General features: G+C 37.0%; 1 protein-coding gene across 3 annotated transcripts in view; it reads left to right on the top strand.

Annotated features, from left to right (window-relative positions):
* Positions 1 to 21540, top strand: part of CCSER1 (coiled-coil serine rich protein 1) — a 687005-nt gene that overhangs the window by 214372 nt on the left and 451093 nt on the right. For all 3 annotated transcript variants that reach the window (XM_009273535.1, XM_009273534.1, XM_019470564.1), the window contains exon 5: positions 14577 to 14787. In XM_009273535.1, the coding sequence (XP_009271810.1) occupies positions 14577 to 14787 (211 nt within the window). The remainder of the gene's footprint in view (positions 1 to 14576; positions 14788 to 21540) is intronic.

Consider the following 21540-nt stretch of genomic DNA (forward strand, 5'->3'; position numbering starts at 1 on the left):
GCAGGGTGGTGTGAGAAGCAGAAAAGGCCTTGACTCTGTGTAAGCACTGCTCAGCAATAGCTAAAAACATCCCTGGTTATCAACACTGTTTCCAGCACAAATCCAAAACACAGCCCCATACTAGCTACTACGAAGAAAATTAACTATCCCAGCCAAAACCAGCTGGGTTTGAAGAAAGAAGAACAACTTTCTTCCTTAAAACTTTTGCTTGTTTCAGTGGCTGCCTCAACGATTATATTGATACTGCAGTCTCTGAAGTAAATATCCAAGTGACTTCTCTGGTTTGTGTTCTGAAGGGACGATCATTTATTCTTGTGTTCCTTAATCATCCTTGTAGGATCCATAGGGGTCCTCTGTTGTTAGTGAGCTGATAACCATTTGTAAAAAGCAGGCTTCTAGTCTTCCACAGAAAGATGTGAGAATTGCAATTATTTCTTTGGTTATCCTTACTTAGTTTGCTTTAAAAATGAAGTTAATATTCCTGTGCCTTCTGCTTTACATTGTCACGTTTTCTCTTCTCTTTATTATTGCTGTGGCAAGAACACGATTTGTGATGTGCAAGTTCTGCACGTCAAAAACTCTTAGTGGCTTATCTTGAGGAGCAAGAGTAAAGATCTACCTTTCACCATGTGTTTTGGAGAGCTTTGCAAGTGCAAATCAGAGGTCCAGTAGGTTTGGACTGGTTCTTCCCTGTTTTCTGAAACATGGATAGAGGTGTTAATCGTCTGTCTTACAGTTTTTGCCTTCATTTAAATGAGTTGCTTCTTTTGTCTCTTAGTTATTCCCGTGAAGGGCTTTATTCAGGAGTGATGGGATGAAGGAGGAACTATCTGCGTTAGGTTAATGAATTCTTACTGTATTTTCTGTTTTCTAAAAATAATTCATAATATTACTGGACTTATAAACTAATTTAGAAGAGATTTTTGCTTAAACTGTGCTCTGATCTAGGATTTTCTGTTTCCTTGTCTTTTTCCAACATTGCATTTGTTCTTGAAAATTAAACAAAAAGCTTGACAAATGATGTTGTGTAAAAAAAATGCAGGCTGCAGCCCATCAGGGTTCATTTTGTCTAAAGGATGATACTAAAATTTCAAAATGCTTCTTCTAGAATTAATAAAAATGTCTCTAAGGGAAAACTTATTTAATTGTCTGCTGACACATTTTGCTGGCAAACACTGTGTTTTGCCATATGACCCTGGCCAAGCTGAAAATTTATTTCAGCAAAAGATAGACAGTGGTTCTATTGGGAAGGAGGAAAAACTTACAGATTATGCTTGGAGTTTTGTTGAAACCCTCGTACTAGTGATGGTCAGAGAACCTTCTAGATCAGCCTGTTTCCAGTTTAGCTTGACTGTGCTTAATTACATCAATTTATTATGCTGGCTTCATGAAGCTTTCCAGGAGAAGCAAGTTAGTGGCTTGTTGGGGATGTGTGTAGGGAGATATCTCCTTCCTTTGTGGAAACACCTTTGTAGTAGTTTTGAGAGGTTGCTGCCAGGAGTTAAAGGGTGGGAGATGCAGGTACACAGACTGCGGGAGAAGGGATATTAGGAGACCAAAGAAGTGAGATGGAACCAAAAATTTCAAGGACAGATATCCCTACTCCTCTATATTGCATCAGAGGAATGTGAACAATTCCTGGCCACTCAAAGGAACAACTAAAAATATGCATTCTGCATGCCGGAGGTCTTTAGTACCCTCTTCCCTCTCTGAAGCTTTGACCAGACTTTACATCAACTTGCTATTTTAAGCAATAAAATAACTTTTTAGTTAAATGGTAAAAATCTCCATAAATGGCTAGGTGCAGACTCAAAGGCATGACATTTCGATTTTTGGGTCCTAAGAACTGTAGATTTAAGTGAATGCTACTAGCTTCCCTATGGTTTTGTGACATCAAGATTTTTTTAAGAGGTAATTTGACATCTGGCTCATCTTTCTCTATCAACTCCCCACAAAGCAAGTGAAAAACAGCACATATTTGTCAAATATATAATATTTGTCAGTCCTGTCAGAAAAAATGAACGTTATCCCTTTTTGACCAGTGCCCTTCACTATATTCACCAGAATGAGATTGTCTCTCCTTGGGGATGTCACAGAGGAGAGGAAGACTTTTATCATTTTTACCATCTTCGGACAGAGCAGTATTTGCATTGTGGGCTTTGTTTAAAAGACAATTGAGCAAAGATAGTGACTGGTGTTTATGCAGCTTAGTGTGAATAGAAACCTTCCCCTTTGCTACCAGCCCGCGTTATCTGGTTTTAAATGTCAAGTACCCTTCAGTGTGCACAAAAGAGAAGATGAGATAGCATTCACATAGGCCCATGGTGGAAACAGAGGTACGGCTCCAGGAGATGAGTATTCACACCTCTGTGCAAGCCTTAAGAAGGACCACCCACCCAAATGACCCACAGAGAGTGCCTCTGAACACAGTGTGTTCTGTTGTATATTGTATTGAAGTTGTGACATTAGTTTTAAAGCTGAGACACTCCAGACTAATTACATGTCTAATTACAGGCCCAGAGAAAGCCTCTTTATTCATAGGCATGTTATCTGCTTTTTATTACAGTTGTTCTCAAAATGTCTCATTGCTTGTTCAAATGCATAAGAAGACAAAGTTATTTTCTAAAAAAAAAAAGACACTCAAAAAGAAAAAAACAAAAACCCCCACTCAAGTAAAAAAAAAAGGGAAAAAAGAAAAAGAAAAACATTCTGGTAAGAACAGGCAAATTTCTTGTTCATCCGTTCGTTACCCCCTCCTAATTAATCGTGTCTCTTTTCTTTTCTCTTCTGCGAGCGTCCGATGTGTAGTTGTGTGACATCTTCCGTATTGATGCATGCACACCCTAAAGTGTTCCTAAGGTTTTGTGTGTCAGATCTAGAGAACAACAGCCTGGCCAGTAATATGCATGCTAATGCAAGTGTCTGATGGATTTCTGGTCCCTGAAAGCAAAGGCGGGAGGATGGCCTTGCATTTGCAACACAGAAGATTCAGAGTCATAAGTCATGCGATACTAAAAGACAAAGATTGTACATGTGCACAGGCATATCTTTTGAGTTCTTTGTCTTCTGCTTTCAAAATCTGTAGGGTGTGCTTAGATCAAAATTTCAAGCTGTAGCTGGCAACAGTGCGGGCCAGAAATTGACATTTTGTGCAACTTTTATCTTATTAAAAAAAAATTCAATTTATCCCAAAAGCTGGAGTGGTATTGCTGAGTGCCTCGAAAATAAATGAGTTGGCAAGTCCAGTTTTAATCTCAGTCTAGATGGAGCTTTGGACAGCAAGTTTTAACACACGCTCCAACGGTTATTAGGGCTGTATGTTATTAATGCTTTCCTGACAAAGAGTTTGCAAAATTAGTAACTAAGAATATTAATTACTCTTTTATGTAATGTACATTTAATGTTTCACAGAAGAAATGCAGTGAATTCTATTACAAATTAATAATCCTACTAAATTTTTAATAACTTCCTTAAAGCAACATTTTCAAGTGTGTTTTTCATTATCGTGTTTGTTGCAGCCTTGAATAAATTAATGGTACAGGTTATAACAGTACTGTTAAGTTAAAAGAAATTGTGTTCTGAATATTACTGTTATTGACTGCTTAAAATTCGAGTATGTGCAGTGGAAAAGAATTCAGACGTCAGACATTAAATTCAAATCATAGGCTATATGTTTTCAGGGAGATGCACCTTTTCTAAACTTGCATAGTTTTGCGCAATACTGCTCTTCATGCTATTCTCAACCTTAAACAAGCCTGGCATTGCAAACGAGAAGCAATTGCAGTAACTCCAAATATTCAGGTAATTCAAGCAGAGTCCCCAAAGTAGAGAATGTAACAACCAGAGCATAAACAACTGAAATAAACATTTAATATTAATGTGATGATCTAAAAAAACAAAGTTAAAAGGCGGGGACCTAATGTCCTGGTAGTGAAGAGAGAGATGAGGCATTGTAGAGAGAATGAAGCTTCTGATGGGACATAGTTTGTAAGCGCTTATGTATCCAGTAACGCTGCATCAACACAAAAATACTGTAAGCAACAAACAGCTCAGGGCTAGTCTTGAAGTTTTAGCATGCTACTTCCTTCTGTGTGCTGGCATACAAATAAACAATTAGAGAGATGTAAGTATGATTCAGAGATCTGAGCTTTGAGCCTTCATAGGCAACCAAACCGAACGTTTCTTTTTCATCTGCCTCTGGCCTCAGTTTTCCGATTTTTTAGATTTACGTTGGCATAGCGTTATGGGGGAAAGGAGGGAGGAGGAATGTTTTCTTCTGTACGAGGGCAGTACAGAAACACTACTGCAGTGTTTTAGTCAAATTAAACTAAACATTCTGATTCTTTTTTAATGAAGAAAATTTCAATTATTAATTATTCTTAATTTCAAGAAGAAAAACATTGAAGACCATACTGGCAAAGACGGAGAAATCTCCTGTAGATGGGCTAGTTTCACCGTATGATAAAAAACATGTTTCTGCTGTGGCGCTTAATGATTGATTATGTCATGTAAGAACAAAGCAATTAGGTTAATTTACACAGTAGTTTATTGCTTTCTTTTTGTTTGGTCTCTAATGCCTTTGTTTAAAAAATTGAGCATGTGCTTTTGGAGGGGTTTAATTTCACTAATTAAAATCTGAGTGCAGACATTGCAACACCTGCCTTGTAAGTGAAACCCATCTGAATGAATACAAGCCCTCTGGTAGTTTTAGAGGACACTCACAAGGAAATAACGCCCCAGGGGTCCCACAACTTACAAGTTTTCATCCCCATATGTAGCTGGGAATTTGTTCTTAGTAAGTTATTGGCCTCTATTTATGCCAATGGCAGTTTTTGTAAATTGATGCGTCGAGCTATTCAGGGTTCAGGGGAGAAGGGGAGGCTTTGAGCCTCTGGAAGGCGAGTGCTTCCTGGGACTTCTTTGTGCTTGTGGAGCTCCCAGTCTCTTACATACGTTTTAAGATGACATACATCTAGATGTGAGCTATTTACTTCACGGTGGCACCTGGCACTCTTTGTAGACAAGATCCAGCTAATGGTTTATCTCAAAGTGTTAGACTTACAGTTCTTGGGTAGTTTTTATGCAGTTACTCTAAAAGGAAGTTTCTTTATTTCTTCTGTTCTATACAATTCATTTACGATCAGTTTTGGCTGGAGCCCAGAAAGTGTATACTGTTTAACTGTGGGAAAAAGACATATTATATAGTGTCGAAGTCTGCCAGGAACCATTAATCATGAAACAACAGATTTCACATCAGTGAACGGACTGAGGAAGATTCCTTTCTCACTTCTCGCTTGAAAACCCTGCTCTTTTTTATAAGTTCAACAACTTCTCTAGATACATGGTTTAACTTTTAGGTTGCCTTATGTGGAGTCAGGAGTTGGACTCAATGATCCTCGTGGGTCCCTTCCAACTCAGGATATTCTATGAGTCTCCTTGACAATATAAACCAAATATATGTATGCACATGCACAAATAGACAAATATACACAAGTACTCAGCTAGCAAGAAGATACACTATTTGCAACTGCTGTGCCAGGAACTGCATGAAGTTTTTTTATCAACAAACTTCACTAAATAACTGGTGTATTTAAATAGCATTGGTGCTGGATTTCTCATGTTGTTTTGTTACTTTTGTTTAAATCGGTCTTTTGAAGTCACTGTGGCTGTTCATGTGTTTATAGTGGAACTGGAAATTTTGTAAAAGATTAATTCCATAATGTATTCTAAAAACCTTATAGAAGAATCCAACTTAAGAATTAAAAAACCTCTAGTAGATTGCTGTCTTTTAGGAATGGATATGTAGTAACATGCAAGTTCTGGATTTCTTTATAAATTATGTCTCTAAATCCATTACATGCTTTCATCTATTGGTCATAAAAGAGGATTTAACATAAAAGCTCTTTTAACAATAACATTAGGTTCCAACTATTTTATGTGATAATGAAATAAGATGGGTTTTAAAGTTGCAGTTTCTTCCTGACATATTAATCAAATTCCCTACATAAAGTAGGTGGAAGGTGTCCTCTGAATTTAAACACAACTCTTTTCTACTCATTATTCTTAAACTATTAAAGAGGGCAATGAGAAGGGATACACTTGTTTAATCATATACTTTCACCAAAATGAAGGTCCATTGTCTTGATTCCATTAAAGAGTATTGAATGTTATCTTCACTCAGAAGGCTGTGTTTGTAATTACTGATTATTTTGGGGACTATGTGAAAATGTACAGAGCTAATGATAAATTTTAGGACTACTAGTTGGAATTTTCTGAACCCTCACAGAGTTTTAACTACCTAGTTGTCGTACCAGGCATCACTTAAGTCTAACTGCTCCGCTCCCCTGACCTTTTAGTCCTCTTCCTTCTAGTCCCTGGCATTCAGCTGCCATCCAGTCCTGTAGGCACGCGCATTTTTGTTAGTGGAGGAATGAGTGTGACTATAGCATGATAACCCATAGGATTATTATTTAGATCTCTGTATCTGTTCTCAAGCCCTGGCATGGTCTGCAGCCAGGACATTTCTGTAATTGGACCCAATCCAGGAAGAGTTCCCTGAATCACCTGCCCAGGATGAAGGCAGGTAGGGGTTGGGATGTTAAGGAAAGCAAGCGGAGTGCAGAAGGTATTCCACTTTGGGTATTTTAGTAAATACTAATTAGGCCCTTAAAACTGACGGTTATGCATCTCAGTTGAACCTCTCAGCCAACACAAGGTATAATGAATTGCCTGCTTCCTTCACAAAAGTGTTCTTAACGGTTAATCGTTTAATCAAAGGATAATGTCTTGGTTTATGCACTAATAATGTGGTTAGGTGCTTCCCAAATATTTAAAGATCAAGTCAGGCAGGACTCTTAAGTGAGTGGCTCGTCTCCTTTATAAAGTGTATGAATTTTCCACTTAATTTTCTGGTCTCGTTCGAAGTCTATCTTACCTGTCGAACTCATGTCTGTGAATTCTACCAGGCACTAAGCAAATATTTATTGCAAACCCTGCTGTCCTTTTGTCTTTTAGGGAATTTAACCTTACCTGTCAACATACCTATCTTCCCACTGAAGCCTATACTGATAGTTCTGTAGCTTCTTACCAGGCACAGAAAATGCTTTAAAACTTTTTTTTTGCATTTGAAATATACATCATTTTGAGCAGAATTTTGAAAAGACTTGGTAGCAAAAAATGCTGACCTGTAGTAGGAAGTATTTGGCAGTTTGTTTTTAAGTAAGGGAAACTGGTTTGGTAGCTGAATGAAAGGAATGCACTTCTTGTGCTTCTTGGAAGGCAGTCATCATATCCAATATCCATCGTGATTTTCCAGCTTTTTTTAACATTTTTTCTCCTCATATGAACTTGAAAGTTTTTATGTTCCATTTGCACAATTTCAAAAAACAAGACTCAAGCATTTAGAGCAGAGAGCAAAGGTGAGGAGAAATGTTGTTTTGGTCTAGAAGGTGACAGCAGCAAAACAGATTTATTTTTCTCCTTTCCCCCAATACAATAAAGTTTGCTGGGCATGCTTGAATGCCTGCCTTCTTTAATAGAGTAGATCAAAATTTTGTCGCTCTAGTCCTGGGTCAGCTGAGTTGGTCAGCTCCGTGGAGTGCATTTGGAGTGAGATTTGGAGAGGACACGAAGTGCCTTTAGCTTTTAGCTGTGCTGAGGCAGTGTCCGGTCAGAAGTACGTAGTGTTTACAAAGGCTGCAATGACTGCAGGTAGATTTATCCTTTGTCCAAATAAAAGGTAAGCCTTCTTTTGTTTATATCCCGACCAGAGATATAATGTGAGATACTGCTTGCTTTTGTGCATGATTAAGCTGCAATTTATATTTTGTATACCAATTGTAAAATAGTTTCAAGAATGATCCCTTGCTGAATTTTTTTGGGGAAAAAAAAAAATTAAAGAGACTCAAACTCTACCGACCTCTCAATGCCCAGCCAGCCTCATTTACTTTTCCTGGTTTGTCTGTAATGCTTTATTTACTACTGCACTGTTACCACTTGAAATTGAATAAGCCCCACCGGTCTTTTCCAAATAGCTATTTTCTGGATGTTATCCGATCGCTGTATGGTGTTATATTATCTTCTTTGTATCACATTTAAATTTTCCTAATAGATTCCAGGAGGAAGAAGACGACTGAAATCTCAAGCATTGTGTTTTTGTGTGCTAGATCAGGGGATATAAACAGAGCTCTTAACTCCTGTAGAATTTAGAGAAAGGAAAGAAATGCTTGATGTGCCCTTATCAGCTGTACTTTACCAGCAGCTGAAAAATGGAGGGCTTTTTTTTCCTTTTTTTTTTTTTTTGAATTTGATTCCATATTTCATGATCACCAGGTTCTAGCCCAAAGGAAATCTTTATGGCTGGGATATAAACCTTTGAAAGAAAAAGGGTTATAATGGAAAAGGCTGACAGTCTCTTAACTTATAGCAGCACTAGCCATTAGATTTTGTGTGCACATTTGTGTGTGGGTGCATAGTTTAATAGTGACAGATACCAAACATCGTTTTTCTAAAAGGCTGACCTTGAAAAATCATAGCATCAGACTACCAATAAATGATACATAGTTCTAAAAGCTGTAAAATGTCAAACAGTATGTACCTCATGACACGGTGTGGTTTAATATTCTGAGATGTCATCTCTATAACTTTTGAAGCATTCTCTGTTAAAAGTAACGTTGAGAAATCGTGTGAGACAGAGAGAGGTATAAATTTTGATGCCAAAGAATGCTAATACAGGTAATTAGCCAAGTGTTTATGTTCTGGTTACCTTTTTATCTTCTCAGTATTGCAAAGGCTGCATTTTCAGAACTGAGTGAGGAATTTGGCAATTTTTATCCTCCTTGCCCAGACCTTGAGAATATTTAGCCAAGTAGCAGTAAATTATTTGATATGCCTGTTGAAATATTTAGGAACATACTTTTAAAAGTCTGTGCCTCAGTTCTGCTAAATGTGGGGAAAGGCCTTTCTTTTTTCCAAAATGTGTCCATATATTTCAGTTGTAAACTGTTTGGGATAGAACATGTCTCTTACTAAGTGAGATTAGTAAGAGATTACTCAGAGATTAAGATTCAGTCTGGGATGATTGCAACAATTGACTGTAATGTACATCATTGTAAGAGAGCCACAGAGTGCTTTGAACTGAATTTTGGAAGTGTTTGAGGTAGGCAAATTTTTCTCTAAAAATCTTTGATGTCTTACATGGTCGATATCTAAGGGACCTTTCTCAAAATAGTAATTGGTGATTTTTCTTAAAAAAGATCTCTTTCAGCTATTTGCTGTTGGTGAGAGAAAAAAAAAGTTCTGGATGGGAAAAAAAAATGTGGATTGAAGGCTATCCCGATTTGTATGAAAGAGCATTTCAGGATCGTTTCTGATATAACCTCTCTATGGAGCTAATAATATTTTTCTAGTGTAAAAGGACATACGTTTCCTGGTGGGCCAAGTTATGAACAAAGAAGAGAGGTTTGTTGCTGAAATATTTCTGAAGATCAAATTTATAGACATTTATATACAAGTGTATGTATGAATTTTATAACTATACATGTATAAAAATGTGTATATGTATATACACATAATGTATTTATATGTGAATATATACACATACAGTTGCACACTCAAACACTGAAAATAAGGGATTTAAGGCTTTTTCTAAGTCCCTGCTTTAGAAGATATGCCCTCAGGGAAGAAAGAAGGTACCTGATGCCCACAGCGTTACGTGGGTTCTCTTCTGTTAAGCTGGTATCAAGTGCGGACTCTGTGGGACCAATTGTATTAGTTTAGGCTAATTCTGCTATAGCAACGTCTTGAGCACTGCTGGTGAAACCTAAGAAGATTAAATGCCACATAATCTGGGGATTTTTATGTAAGTGAAGTTCAAATTACCATAAGCTCTTCAAATCATTGATCTGAGGATTAGTAAGAAGGGAAGAATAACTCAAACTAGCTCAAGTCGCAAATCTTTGGGTCCTTCCCCTCCCCCCGCCCCCAGTAAAACCCTTTAAAGATGCTTTGGAATAAGAAAGTTGTTCTACCTTCTTAAGGGAAAGAAGCTTTGAAAGAAGCTGCACAATTGTGTCTCTTCCTCAGTTAACATGCAGTTGCATTGGATTTATGGAGGCTGTTAAAATGCTAAAAGTCAGTGATTGATTATTTTAATGCTATCTCACTATTTCAATAAAGATTGCTTTTGAAATAGAACTCTGTCTTAATGGCACTACCAGTTTGCTAAATGTGGATATTGTAGCTTCTGATTTTTGTATCCATTAGAAATGAGGAAATATATTCATGGTGTTCAGTGGATATGACCAGATAAAAAGGAAACAAGCCAGTAGGCCCAAAGTACCATCAAGTTGTACAGGTTTTCACCCTACTTACAAATTTACAAATTTGTAACATATTTTCTGTGGATTTTCAGACCTTATGATGACAGTAATTCTACTGACTTTAAGCTTGCTTTTCTCTGTTGTCATTTGTGGTCCCCTTAGATGTAACATGCAGCTGTACAGTATTCCACAGGCTTTAGGCTGATACCACTTGAGCAACTTGAATGACCCTGTTTCCCTATGACATTGATCTAGAGGACTGGGCAGAGTTTTAAGTATGCCATCTGTCAGACTTTGTCTGATCTTCATCAAACAGAACATGAGAACCACTTGTTATCTGGGAAGTGAAGTCTGTAATACCTGGGAGAAAATTAAGAGCAGCTTCCAACCATTCTTCTCAGCTGTGATTTGCCACTGCATCCACAGTTCATCTCAGACCTTTTGAAACAGGCTGGCTCTTCTCTTGCCTAGGAGCCTGGCTGGGTTTCACATCTCAAGCTCGGAGCTTCACGGCTCCATAGCCATGCTCAGAGATTTGAGGTGACATCTACATGGGATGGTTCTTTAGTGTGCATCTGCACCACTGGCATCCTCCAGAATGGAGCAGTCCCATGCAATTTGCCTGTACTGACAACCAAACCATGCCAGGGAATTGCTTGAAAGAGTAATAGCTGCGTTACTTGACTAAATGAGTCAAGCCATTTCAGAAGTGCTTTAACACTGACTGAGTTCCAGTGCCCAGGAACATTTTCAGGTATGGTTTTATTAAAGTAGGGACATAGCCTAAGTGTGTGTGTGTGTGTCAGGCAAATTTAGAGGTCAGACAGGAGCCATATATTTAAAAGTGACCAAATTACTTTTCTGAAATATTTTATGTTGACAATATTATAGAATTAATATTGTCATTTAAATGAAATACATTGTCTTTAGTCATTAAAATAGACCTTTCGAGGCTTTTTATCCACAGTTTCAGAAGTTTGTCATAGATAATATTTGCCTGTGAAAAGTTTTTATTACAATAAACACATCTTTGGAAGGTGGAGAGGGCCGGCCATCTATAAGGAGTTCCTGCACTACCAGTGAAAGAACCAGCCCCTTCTCCAATTTCAGAGGCTAAGGGGTGCTTTATTAGTAAGGGAAACTTCTAATTTTAGTAAGAACTTTTTTTTTTTCCTTGCTAAATCTCTACTGCTGCTTTGAGATGAATTGCAGTGGATTACCATAATAATACTGTAATAGACTACCTGGGCATTGTTAATAATGAACTTGATGAAATATCAGTTCTGGAATAATTTAAAATGAGCTTTTTCCTGCAGTGAGTAGAAGGAGTTGTATCAGACAGCGAAGAGTTGTTCTGGCACAGATCAGTTATATTCTTTTCAGATAGTTCAGAGGTACTGTATGATCTGAATGCTCACTGTGTACCAACTCTGAGTCACCATTTTCCAGTAGCAATTGAGTTAGATTTTAAACTCTTGTGACTGTGAGTGGTGATATATTATTATGGTCCTTTTCATTAGTTCTGTATTTGGAAAGACGGTAATTTTGTGTGTTGAGCAGTGTGATGTCAACATAAAGCCCACTGAAGTCATTGAAGGTATTTTCTTCAGTTGAAATTAAGATTTGCTGTATTTTCAGTACATTTGTAGCTTATTCATAAACACTGTGTCTCTTCCGTGTAAGAGAGGATGGTAGTTCTTCAGGAGTACTGCTTGTTTCCTCATCACTGGGGCAGCAAGGAATTGCTGTTGATGACAGGTTCTTCTCCCTGATAATGTGCTGTAAAAGACTCCTCCTGGGAGGCATTACTTCTTAAGTTGGTCCTTTCTCAGTGTCAGGATGTTACCCACATAAGATGCCTCTTCAGGAGCATGAGGAAGATGAAACTTTAGTGGGACTTGCAAAATGAACATGCAGAATATTCTAAGGAATCCTGTAGGCACTGGGCAGGAAAAAAGAGGACCTTGTTTCATCTGACTTAATTTAAATAATGTGCTTTTCCGGCTACATAAATCTTACTCAAATGTAGGTTCCAATAGTTTGAAAATGGATTCTTTTATAAACACTTAAAAGTGGCCTATGTTATGAAACTTCAGTTAAAAGTTGTTTTTTCTTTGCATGACTTATACCTGAGGCTTCTTTAATAAAGGCTATGAATCAGCAGTGGCTTAAGATCTTTCAGTCAAAAGCACCTTTACCATCCACCTCAGATTATTATTTTAAAGGATGCAAAATAGTCTCCTCACAAAGTTGTTTCAATGTATTTAAAAATTAAAACAGACTAATTTCATTGTTTTATGAGAGTCTTGAAAAGCCTGGATTAGAAAATTTTAGTCCCATTGGCCATCATAAGCATCTGTCCATATCTGTGATCTCTGTGGTGCATTTCTTGATGTAACACGTTGTCCCTACTGCACATTACATAGCTTGCAAAACACAAAAATGAACCATCCATAAAAGATAATTTTAGTAGCCTCATTTCCAATTTGTTAGTATGGCATGGGGAATCGCTTGTCTTGAGAAATCACATTAATCCCTTTTTGTATGTGGTTCCTATGAAACCAAAGTTAACTAAGGAAAATTTCACGTGGAAAAATATTCTTTGTACTTCCAAAATATGGCCATGCTTAAAATTCAGAGTCAGTTTTGTGTTGCATGAAAATTCAAATGGAACAGAAAATTGGAACTATACATTAAATCAATAATAATTGTCATTTTCTTCACCACTTATGCTACCATCTTTAATTGTAGTGAATTAATTTAGTATGAATATGGATGGCATGCATTTCTGTTACAACACTTTTGTTATTTAGTAGTAAATTATATACAACACTTTTGTAATTTAGTAGTAATTAATATACCACTATTGCACAGTGCAGCCACATTCTCAGATTTATTCTCCATTCAGATTTGTCCTTTTTCCCTGCTGGTCAAAGAGAAAATAGGTGCAACATTGAAGTTATGAATGCCAGAAAAATCCTTAGTGTTTTTAGTTACGTTCTGTTCCACCAAAATGTAAAGTAATCTCTATTTAAATTATTTTTCTGCTATTAAACTTTTGGCTGATTGTGGCTGATTCCTGCTGATTAAATCTTTGACCTCTAGATCATAGAAGCACACAGGTGGGAAGGGACCTCTGCAGGTCTCTGTTCCAAGCCTTTGCTCAAAGCAGGTCCAATTAGAGCAGGTTACTCAGGGGCTTGCCCCATCATGTTGTGAATATCTCCAAGGTTGTGTGTCCCATAGCATCTCTGAGCCCCCTGTTCCTTTCTTTGACCACCCTCGTGGTAATAAGTGAGTAAATAAAGAAAGTTCTTACATCTGGTCACAATTTCTTGTATTCCAGTTTCTGTCCATTGCCTTTCATCCTATTGCTGTGCATCCCTAAGGATAGCCTGGCTCCATCATCTCTGCACCCTCCCAGTGGGCACATTGCACTGGTCAGAGATTCCTTTCGCCTTCTCTTTGGAAGACTGAGGAAAGCTGGCTCTCTTAGCCTCTCCTCATTTATTGTGCCCTCCAGCTCCCTCACCATCTTGTTGGTCTTCGCTGGACTTGCTCCAGCATGGCAAAGTCATAGATATCTTGCTCTGATATTAAAGGAATATAGTATGCATGCAGCAAAATAATAGTATTCCGTTACCTCCAAACTCTATCAAAATCTTTCTGAATCTTTCTATTGTCTTTAATGGATTCTCAACTACAACTTAATGTTGTTTTGTTTCATGTTCTGCTTAAATAGCTTCAATAGTAACTAAACTTCAGAGTGAGTACAGATTAATTCAATTTCAAATTCCATTTTATAGAATAGCAGGTTCATCTTATGTCACTGGGCCAGCCCAGAAGGGGGTATTTTCTTTGGCAGTTTTCTTTTTGAGTTCTAAGTCAAAGCATATGGAAGAATATGATTTAGCTTTTGAAAGTGAATGGCAGATTCATTTTTTCATAAAACTGAACTGAAATAAAATGGACCCATAGCAGTTTTGCCCATCGGATATTTTGTTTTAAGAAAATGGCTTTCTTTTGAAGGGCGTGGGATAGAGCATGGTTTCAATTCCTGTAGAAAATGGTACATTTGTAAATGCATATTTTATTGTTAACACCATATGGCTATACGTACATTATAAAGGCCATTCATGCTAGCAGGCTCAAAAAGTGAACGTGTGATGTGTCTTCAAACTCGCAGACACTAAAAGCCAAATATTATTGAGTTCTTTTTCATATTTCAGTGTTGATCTTTCTGTTTTCTCTTGTAAGGAACCTGTCTCTGAAGCTGTCGAAGGAGGTAGACCAAGGAGAAGCCAGGTACCCTCGTGTTAGCCAGCTGGCTGGCAGCCCGTCTGTGGAGTGGCCTTTTACTGGTCTGGAAGAAGGTGGAGGCATTGAATCTTTGCCCTTCAGATTGATGCTGCAAGACTGCACAGCTGTAAAGACATTGCTTCTGAAAATGAAGAGGGTTCTTCAAGAGGTAATCACTGACTCATTTGTTAAATTTATAGCTTTCAGCATTAATGAGCTAAGCAGCAGAAAAGGGTCAGAAAAGTTTATGGACTTGATGTCTTTTAGTATGTCTTGAATATACAGAATTGATGCAGAAGTATAAATAGTAGTGCCTCAACATGGTGGAGGTCAGAAAGTTTGTACTATAGCAGAATTTAACTGATACTGCCATCCAGGTGTGCAGAGTATAAAGCTTCTCTTGAGCTTTTACCAAACAGGGGGCAGGGAAGATGAACTGCTTTAGATCAAAATAAATTGTATTGTTTTCCTCTAATATTTTAGAGCTTTTCCGTTTTCTTACTATGTTTGTTAATCAGTATGAAGTCGTATGCAATTTATTCAGAGGAGAGATGCAAAGGAAAAAAGTGTTCTCTTAAGTAACTACTAAAATTAAAGGTTGAGTTTGTAAATGATGGCTGAAATCAGATTTCTTAGGCCATTCTAACAATGTCAAGAGTCCTGGCTTGTCCTGTCCTGCTGTATTCTCCTGCTTCCCCCGTGGACTGCTGGTGTTGCTTTGAAAATTTTCTTTTGCATACAGTACCATTTAGGATTTTAGAAGAAATCAAATTATTATTGGGTTGGGGTTTTTTTTTGACATTTTCCAGCTGTGGAGCTTTGGCTCAGGTACATTTTTGACAAGCTTTCATCTTCGTGTTAGTGAACTGCAGCGTGCATCTTCTTTGAGATCTACAAGAAAGATAATTTTTTTCGTTTGGTTTTTATCTATATAGTTCATGGAATTACAGAATAACAAGTTCGGAGGGCTCTCTGGAGGTCCAACCCCTCTACTCAAAGCAAGGCCAACTTAGAACAGGTTGCTCAGGTCCTTGTCCACTCAAGTTTTTGGTACCTTAATGGGGTTTCCACATCATCTCTGGGCAACCATTCCAATATTTTACTACATCATTGTAATTTTTTTCCCTGAGATTTAATCAGAATTTCCCTTGTTGCAACTTCATCATATGATGAAGTACTAGTCACTTAACTGAGATATTTAGATACCAAAATAAGGCTTTGGCAAGTTTGGGTTTTTTACTGCTCACTTCTTGATCATCTGTATTTAACTTCAAACAATTGTTGCCCTGTCTGAGAAGGTTTGTCAAAGGTTTAGCCATGATAGTTATCCATTAGTCCTCCTGAATAGCATGTTTTTGCTGGATGGCAAGCCTCGTGCCTTCCAGTTTCCTTCAGTTCACTAGAAGCTTTATGTATGCTATTTGGCTTCTTAATGGACTTCTGTTTTGCCGAATCCAAAATTGAAATCATTAATTCTCCATCAGTTCCTGCTTATATAATGTCAGAATATAGAGTCAGTTTAAAGGTTCTTGTCCACTGAGAAGGATTTGTAACCCTATTATATATGGAAATAAATAATAAGACTTATAATATTACATGACATAGCAGTTGTAACATTCAGCTGGTAACATTGGCAGCATGCTCTGTTGCTTCTAGTGTGAATAATTCTATGTTTTGCTCAGAAAAGTTCTTTCTTACCATGATGGTAAGCGTAAGAATTTTATTTTTAACTTACCAAGTTCCATTAAACTTGTGTAAGAATCTACTGTGATTTTCTATATGGAGATATGTTGTACCTTATAGTACTTAATCTTTAAAAACATTCACCAGGTGATCTCCACAAAAGGAACACAAGGTATTTCATGCGACTCACTGGAATTTCATGTCCATTTACTAATACCTCCTTGTATAACTCACATTGATTCTATTTCTTCATCTTAATCATTCAGTCTTTTACTTACTTGTTCCTTTGTACCATATAATTTCCATTTCCCCATCTGACTGTAACACAGTGTGATTCTGTCCTTTTCTTTTTGTCTTGCCTTCCTGATGAAATCAAAATGGCCTTTTTCTAATTCTACAGTTGGATGTTATATGCAAGGCATATATAATATATGTATGCTGTAATTTACCTCCCTGTTTTTCAGCACCTTTGAGATGGAATATCCTAGTAGTAGTACACACTGTTCTAGTACACAGCTAAACAAAACTCTTACGTAGCTAGAATGAAATGACCAATCTGATGATTATCGAAAACTTTTGCTACTTTGAGTTGTTATTTGTATTTTGTTTTTTAATGAGTGACTTGTATAATATCAGTGATAGAAAAGATACGGAGAATGCTGTACAATGGTATGGGAGTGTACTTTTTAGTAGCCCCATCTGGGAAATAGCTGTTTGATATGTAGTGCAATATTCCAGTGTTACTGATATAAAGACACATACTAATTCCTGAAACAAAAAATTACTTTTCAAGGTCATTGTTAAACTACACAGTTTTCATATCTCCATAAAGAGTTAACAAACCCGTCCGCTATACAGTGGGCATCATCCCTGGTATAATTGCAGGAGAGTGACAGAGCAGTAACAACAAAATATTCACAAACAGTCTTTAAAACACATTAAAATATTAGGAATTAAACCAAACCCGGAATATGATTCAAAAGAACATAAGTAGCTAGTCTGAACAACCACAGAGATGACGACCTTGAAATATATTACAAATTGATATTGGAATGACACAACTTGATTATCTTCAGAAATACAGACATTTATAAATGTATGTCACTTTTAAATTATTAGTGAAAGATTCCAGGAAAATATAATTCCATCAAATTGAAAGAATGTGTTGAAGAATCTGATAAATAAGTCATCTGAGCGTATTTGGCAGGCAGTTTCCATGGTGAAGGTACCCTACTTCCATTGTAACTAGATGTAATTTCTTCATCCAAAAATCACTTCTGCCCCAACCAATATTATAAATCAAACTCGCAACAGTACAGAATTAAAAGACATAAAAGAAAAATTCTTTCCTTACCATGGAACGCTCATGTGCTTTTAGATGTAGTCAAACATAGTCTCTGGCAGGCTTATATGGTATAGAAGTGAAATATTTTATGCCTATAACAGTACAAAATAAGTATATTTATTTATAAAAATAATAATATGTCACATGTTTTTATCCACTTTAAAAAATGTACAGAGCATACAATCTACATGGGGAAAATTGCACATGAGTTATCAGAAAAAAAGCTGCAGTATTTCTGTTTTATAGCTGATGTTACCCATAGAAGAAGAAATTACAGTAGTGTACACCTCTTTATTGAAAAATAACATGTTAATTGAGTTAAAATATTAGCCCAGTTATTCAATATAATCCTTCTTCTTAAGCACCGAGCACTGCTTCTAAGGAACAATTTAATTATGATCTGCCAAAATGTAATACTAGCTAGTACAATATGCTTTTTTTTTTTTTTGCAGTTACTTGTAATTGAAGAATCTAAATGGAAAAACTGCATACAATATGCTGTACTGTGCTGCAGATTTATAAAGTTGTGAGTTTAGCTTGTTATTAGTCTTATCATGAAAAGGGAAATTGAAGACATGGCAGTAACTTGCAAGATTGAGAATGTTATTAGGTAATGTATTTAGTAAAAGACTAATGAATGATCATTCAATTAAGAGAATTAATTACCATTTCACTTTCAGTGAAAAAGTCTTGAAAATGTCTACTAATAATTCTTTATAGCTTTGGCCGTGCAAGTCTCAGAAGGCAGATTGTCCACTAATGTTTTGAGAACCTCATTGAACAAAGCTGAAGATAGTCTGGAGTACCCTGGCACATGAGGAATCTCGGTGATCCACTAGAAATCGGTCCAGAAAGTGTGTCTGAATCTGTTAAGCAGCTTTTTCTCATGTTCCATTTCTGACAGACAAATCTGCAATAAATGGAGTAACCAAGACTTGTGGGCTGCACAGTTTCATGAAAAAGCATTACCAGAGATGAGCAGCACAGGCAGCTTGATAAAAGCCACTTAAGCATGTAAGACCATACAAGATGTCGTGTAGTCTGTCTGTGAATTACAAGTAGTTCTTAGTCTCCCTTTTCTCCCCATCTCACTGATGTTTATTGAACTTTTTTTTCCCGCAAAGTCTACTTGGTGTCGACCTTTTTCTCAGTAGTAACTCCTCTCATTAACAAAAAACCAAACCAAACCAAAACAAGAAAATGGGGAGCTGGATGAAATTGGTAGGTTCGCCCTCTCCTAAGAAATGAATTCTTGACTTTCTGACTTCAGACAGGCCTTTCTGCTCTGAACTGGTCTTCAACACAGAATCTGTGTCGTCTTTTCTCCTCCATGTGCTGTGCTATACTTTCTGTGTTTTATTACATTTCTGGCCACTAATTGATTGCATATAATCAATGAGCTTCTAAAAATTAGATTGTAGCTTGTTCCTCACTTATTGCTATCAACAATAACGAATATATAATGCCTCTTTCCCAAACAATATATGGGCTTTCCTGTACTTTTCCAGATGAGACTGAAATTATTTCCATCTATTAACTTTTTTATGGTTTGAATTATACATAACTGAGGCAATGTCTAAGGGTGGCTAACTGAGAGGACATTTAAGGTCTTTGCCTTTGTTGAAATCATTGGTAGAACATTTCAGGCAGACATATGAGGAAAACTCTTACGGTTTTGTTTTGTGCCTGGCAAGAGAGGGTCTTTATGCTGAAATAAACATAGTGAAAAAATACAGCTATTTTGGGAAGGAATCCGTTTAGTCAGTGGTAATGGGTTTTTGTTCAAACTTTTTCTCTTGAGCTTGTTGATTAATTTTACTGAATGTTCCAGTAAAAAGAAAATCTTACCCACATTTAGGCTTATTTCTACAGGTCACATTTTCCCTGTATTCTTTATGAAATATATAGATTATCAACTACGTAATTCTACTTCTAGATATTTTTATGGGGCTATCAGAAGTGACCTTACTGGTTGCTAATCTAGAAAATTAAGGTATGTTGCCTGTATGTTTCTGTAATTTGGAATATAAATTATTCAGTGCATGCCCATGCTTCTTTCACAGCTCTGCAAAACACCATGCAGGCTGTGGAGCTTTAGAAATTGAAGCTAATTGCTACGATTAGCAATAGGGATAAGTCACTCTGGACGTATATTACATACTGTGTTTTACTAATTAATCATTTATTTTACTGAGGGAAATTGCAACTGTCTGTGGCCGTCATTAAAACTTAATGTGTCCAATACAGTGTTTTTAGATTGCACTTGAAAAAATGAGAAATGTGGAAAATATGTCAAAATCACTGTGAGACCGGCCATGACAGTTGCCTGAGACTTGGGGGACAGAGTGAGACCACTCAGTCTGCAATTAGCCTGTCAGGTATCACTGGCTACATTACTTCTCCCTATGCATCTTTCACCTCATCAGTAAAATAAACATAATTATAGAGTCTTCTTTTATGCTGCACTTGCAATCTACTAATGGCAAGTACTAAGAGAAAGCTAAGTGTAGTTTGCGATACTTCGTAGCCTGATTGCTAAGCAATACGGAATTGGCCTTAAACTATGGTTTTTAAAGACATTAAAGTGTTTCCTGCAGTCCTCTATAAAATGTATTGTGTTTACTAATATTGTCTGTTAGCCGCTTAGGAGGCAATTGCAAGTTTAATACACTGTAAAATACTGCAGGTTTTCTTCCTTTAAGTAACTTTGTAATTAACCACTGTAGCATTACTGATTTATTCAACAACTCTGCATTTAATGCAGTCCCTTTTATCAAGTAATTCATGCTGGAAATTGGTAATTCCTTCATTTCATGGTGTGTTGACACTGCATATACTCATAAATTTAAATAAGTAATAATAAAAATGTACTAGATTTAGTAATAGGATTTAACGTTATCGTATTAAATTGCTTTTTCACTTGGAAATATACATTGGCATACCCTTGCCCAGCTGCTTGCAAAGAGAGAGCGGAACACCCCATTGGCACACTTTGTGTGTATTTTCTAGTAGCATATCTCAGGGTAACGGAGAATATTGGGAGCCGCTGGATATAATCAGATATTCTCTTTGGCAGCAAAGATGTTTTATTCTAAGATAATCCATTATAAGGTATTTAACAGGAACAAACAAACCCAGTGTTTGTTATTTAGCTAGACATTCTCAAAGTACAAGAAAACTTTTTTTCCCCATGTTTTTTAGGCAAGCTGCATAGGGCAAATACTGTCTCCAACATTGTCATCATGTGTGCTGAACTTAGCATATATAGTACTCTGAAATAGGTTGTAATGCTGCAATTCCAGTCCCAATCCTATTGCTTAGGTGACTTAGCTGAATAAGCCTTAGTTCAGATAATAAAAAAAGGTGCTGGAGAACCGTCAGACTATTTCAGTGCGTGCAATATAGATTTCGGTGTGTGCAATGTTTAAAATGTCTCAAAATTGTTAACAGTTTAATGGTACTTGGGAAAGCCATTTACCTGGTAGATCAAGGGATGTTCTCCACTAATTCATTTAGAAGACCTTGTTTGGTAGAAGTTGAGCAGTTTGGGGAAGGATTTTGAACATGAAGGGTTAAGAAAAAGATTGTATATGTCTGTATCTTAGAATCATAGAATCATTTAGGTTGGGAAAGGCCTTTAAGATCATTGAATCCAACTGTAAACCTAACACTGCCAAGTCCACCGCTAAACCATGTCCCTAAGGGCCACATATACAGGGATGGTGACTCAACCACTTCCCTGGGCAGCCTGTTCCAATGCTTGACAACCCTTTCGGTGAAGAAGTTTTTCCTAATATTCGATCTAAACCTCCCCTGGTACAACTTGAGGCCATTTCCTCTCATCCTATCACTTGTTACTTGGGAAGAGACCAACACCCACCTCGCTACAACCTC

This window comes from Aptenodytes forsteri, unplaced genomic scaffold, assembly GCF_000699145.1.
Source record: "Aptenodytes forsteri isolate BGI_AS27 unplaced genomic scaffold, ASM69914v1 Scaffold93, whole genome shotgun sequence".
NCBI classification, from domain to species: Eukaryota; Metazoa; Chordata; class Aves; order Sphenisciformes; family Spheniscidae; genus Aptenodytes; species Aptenodytes forsteri.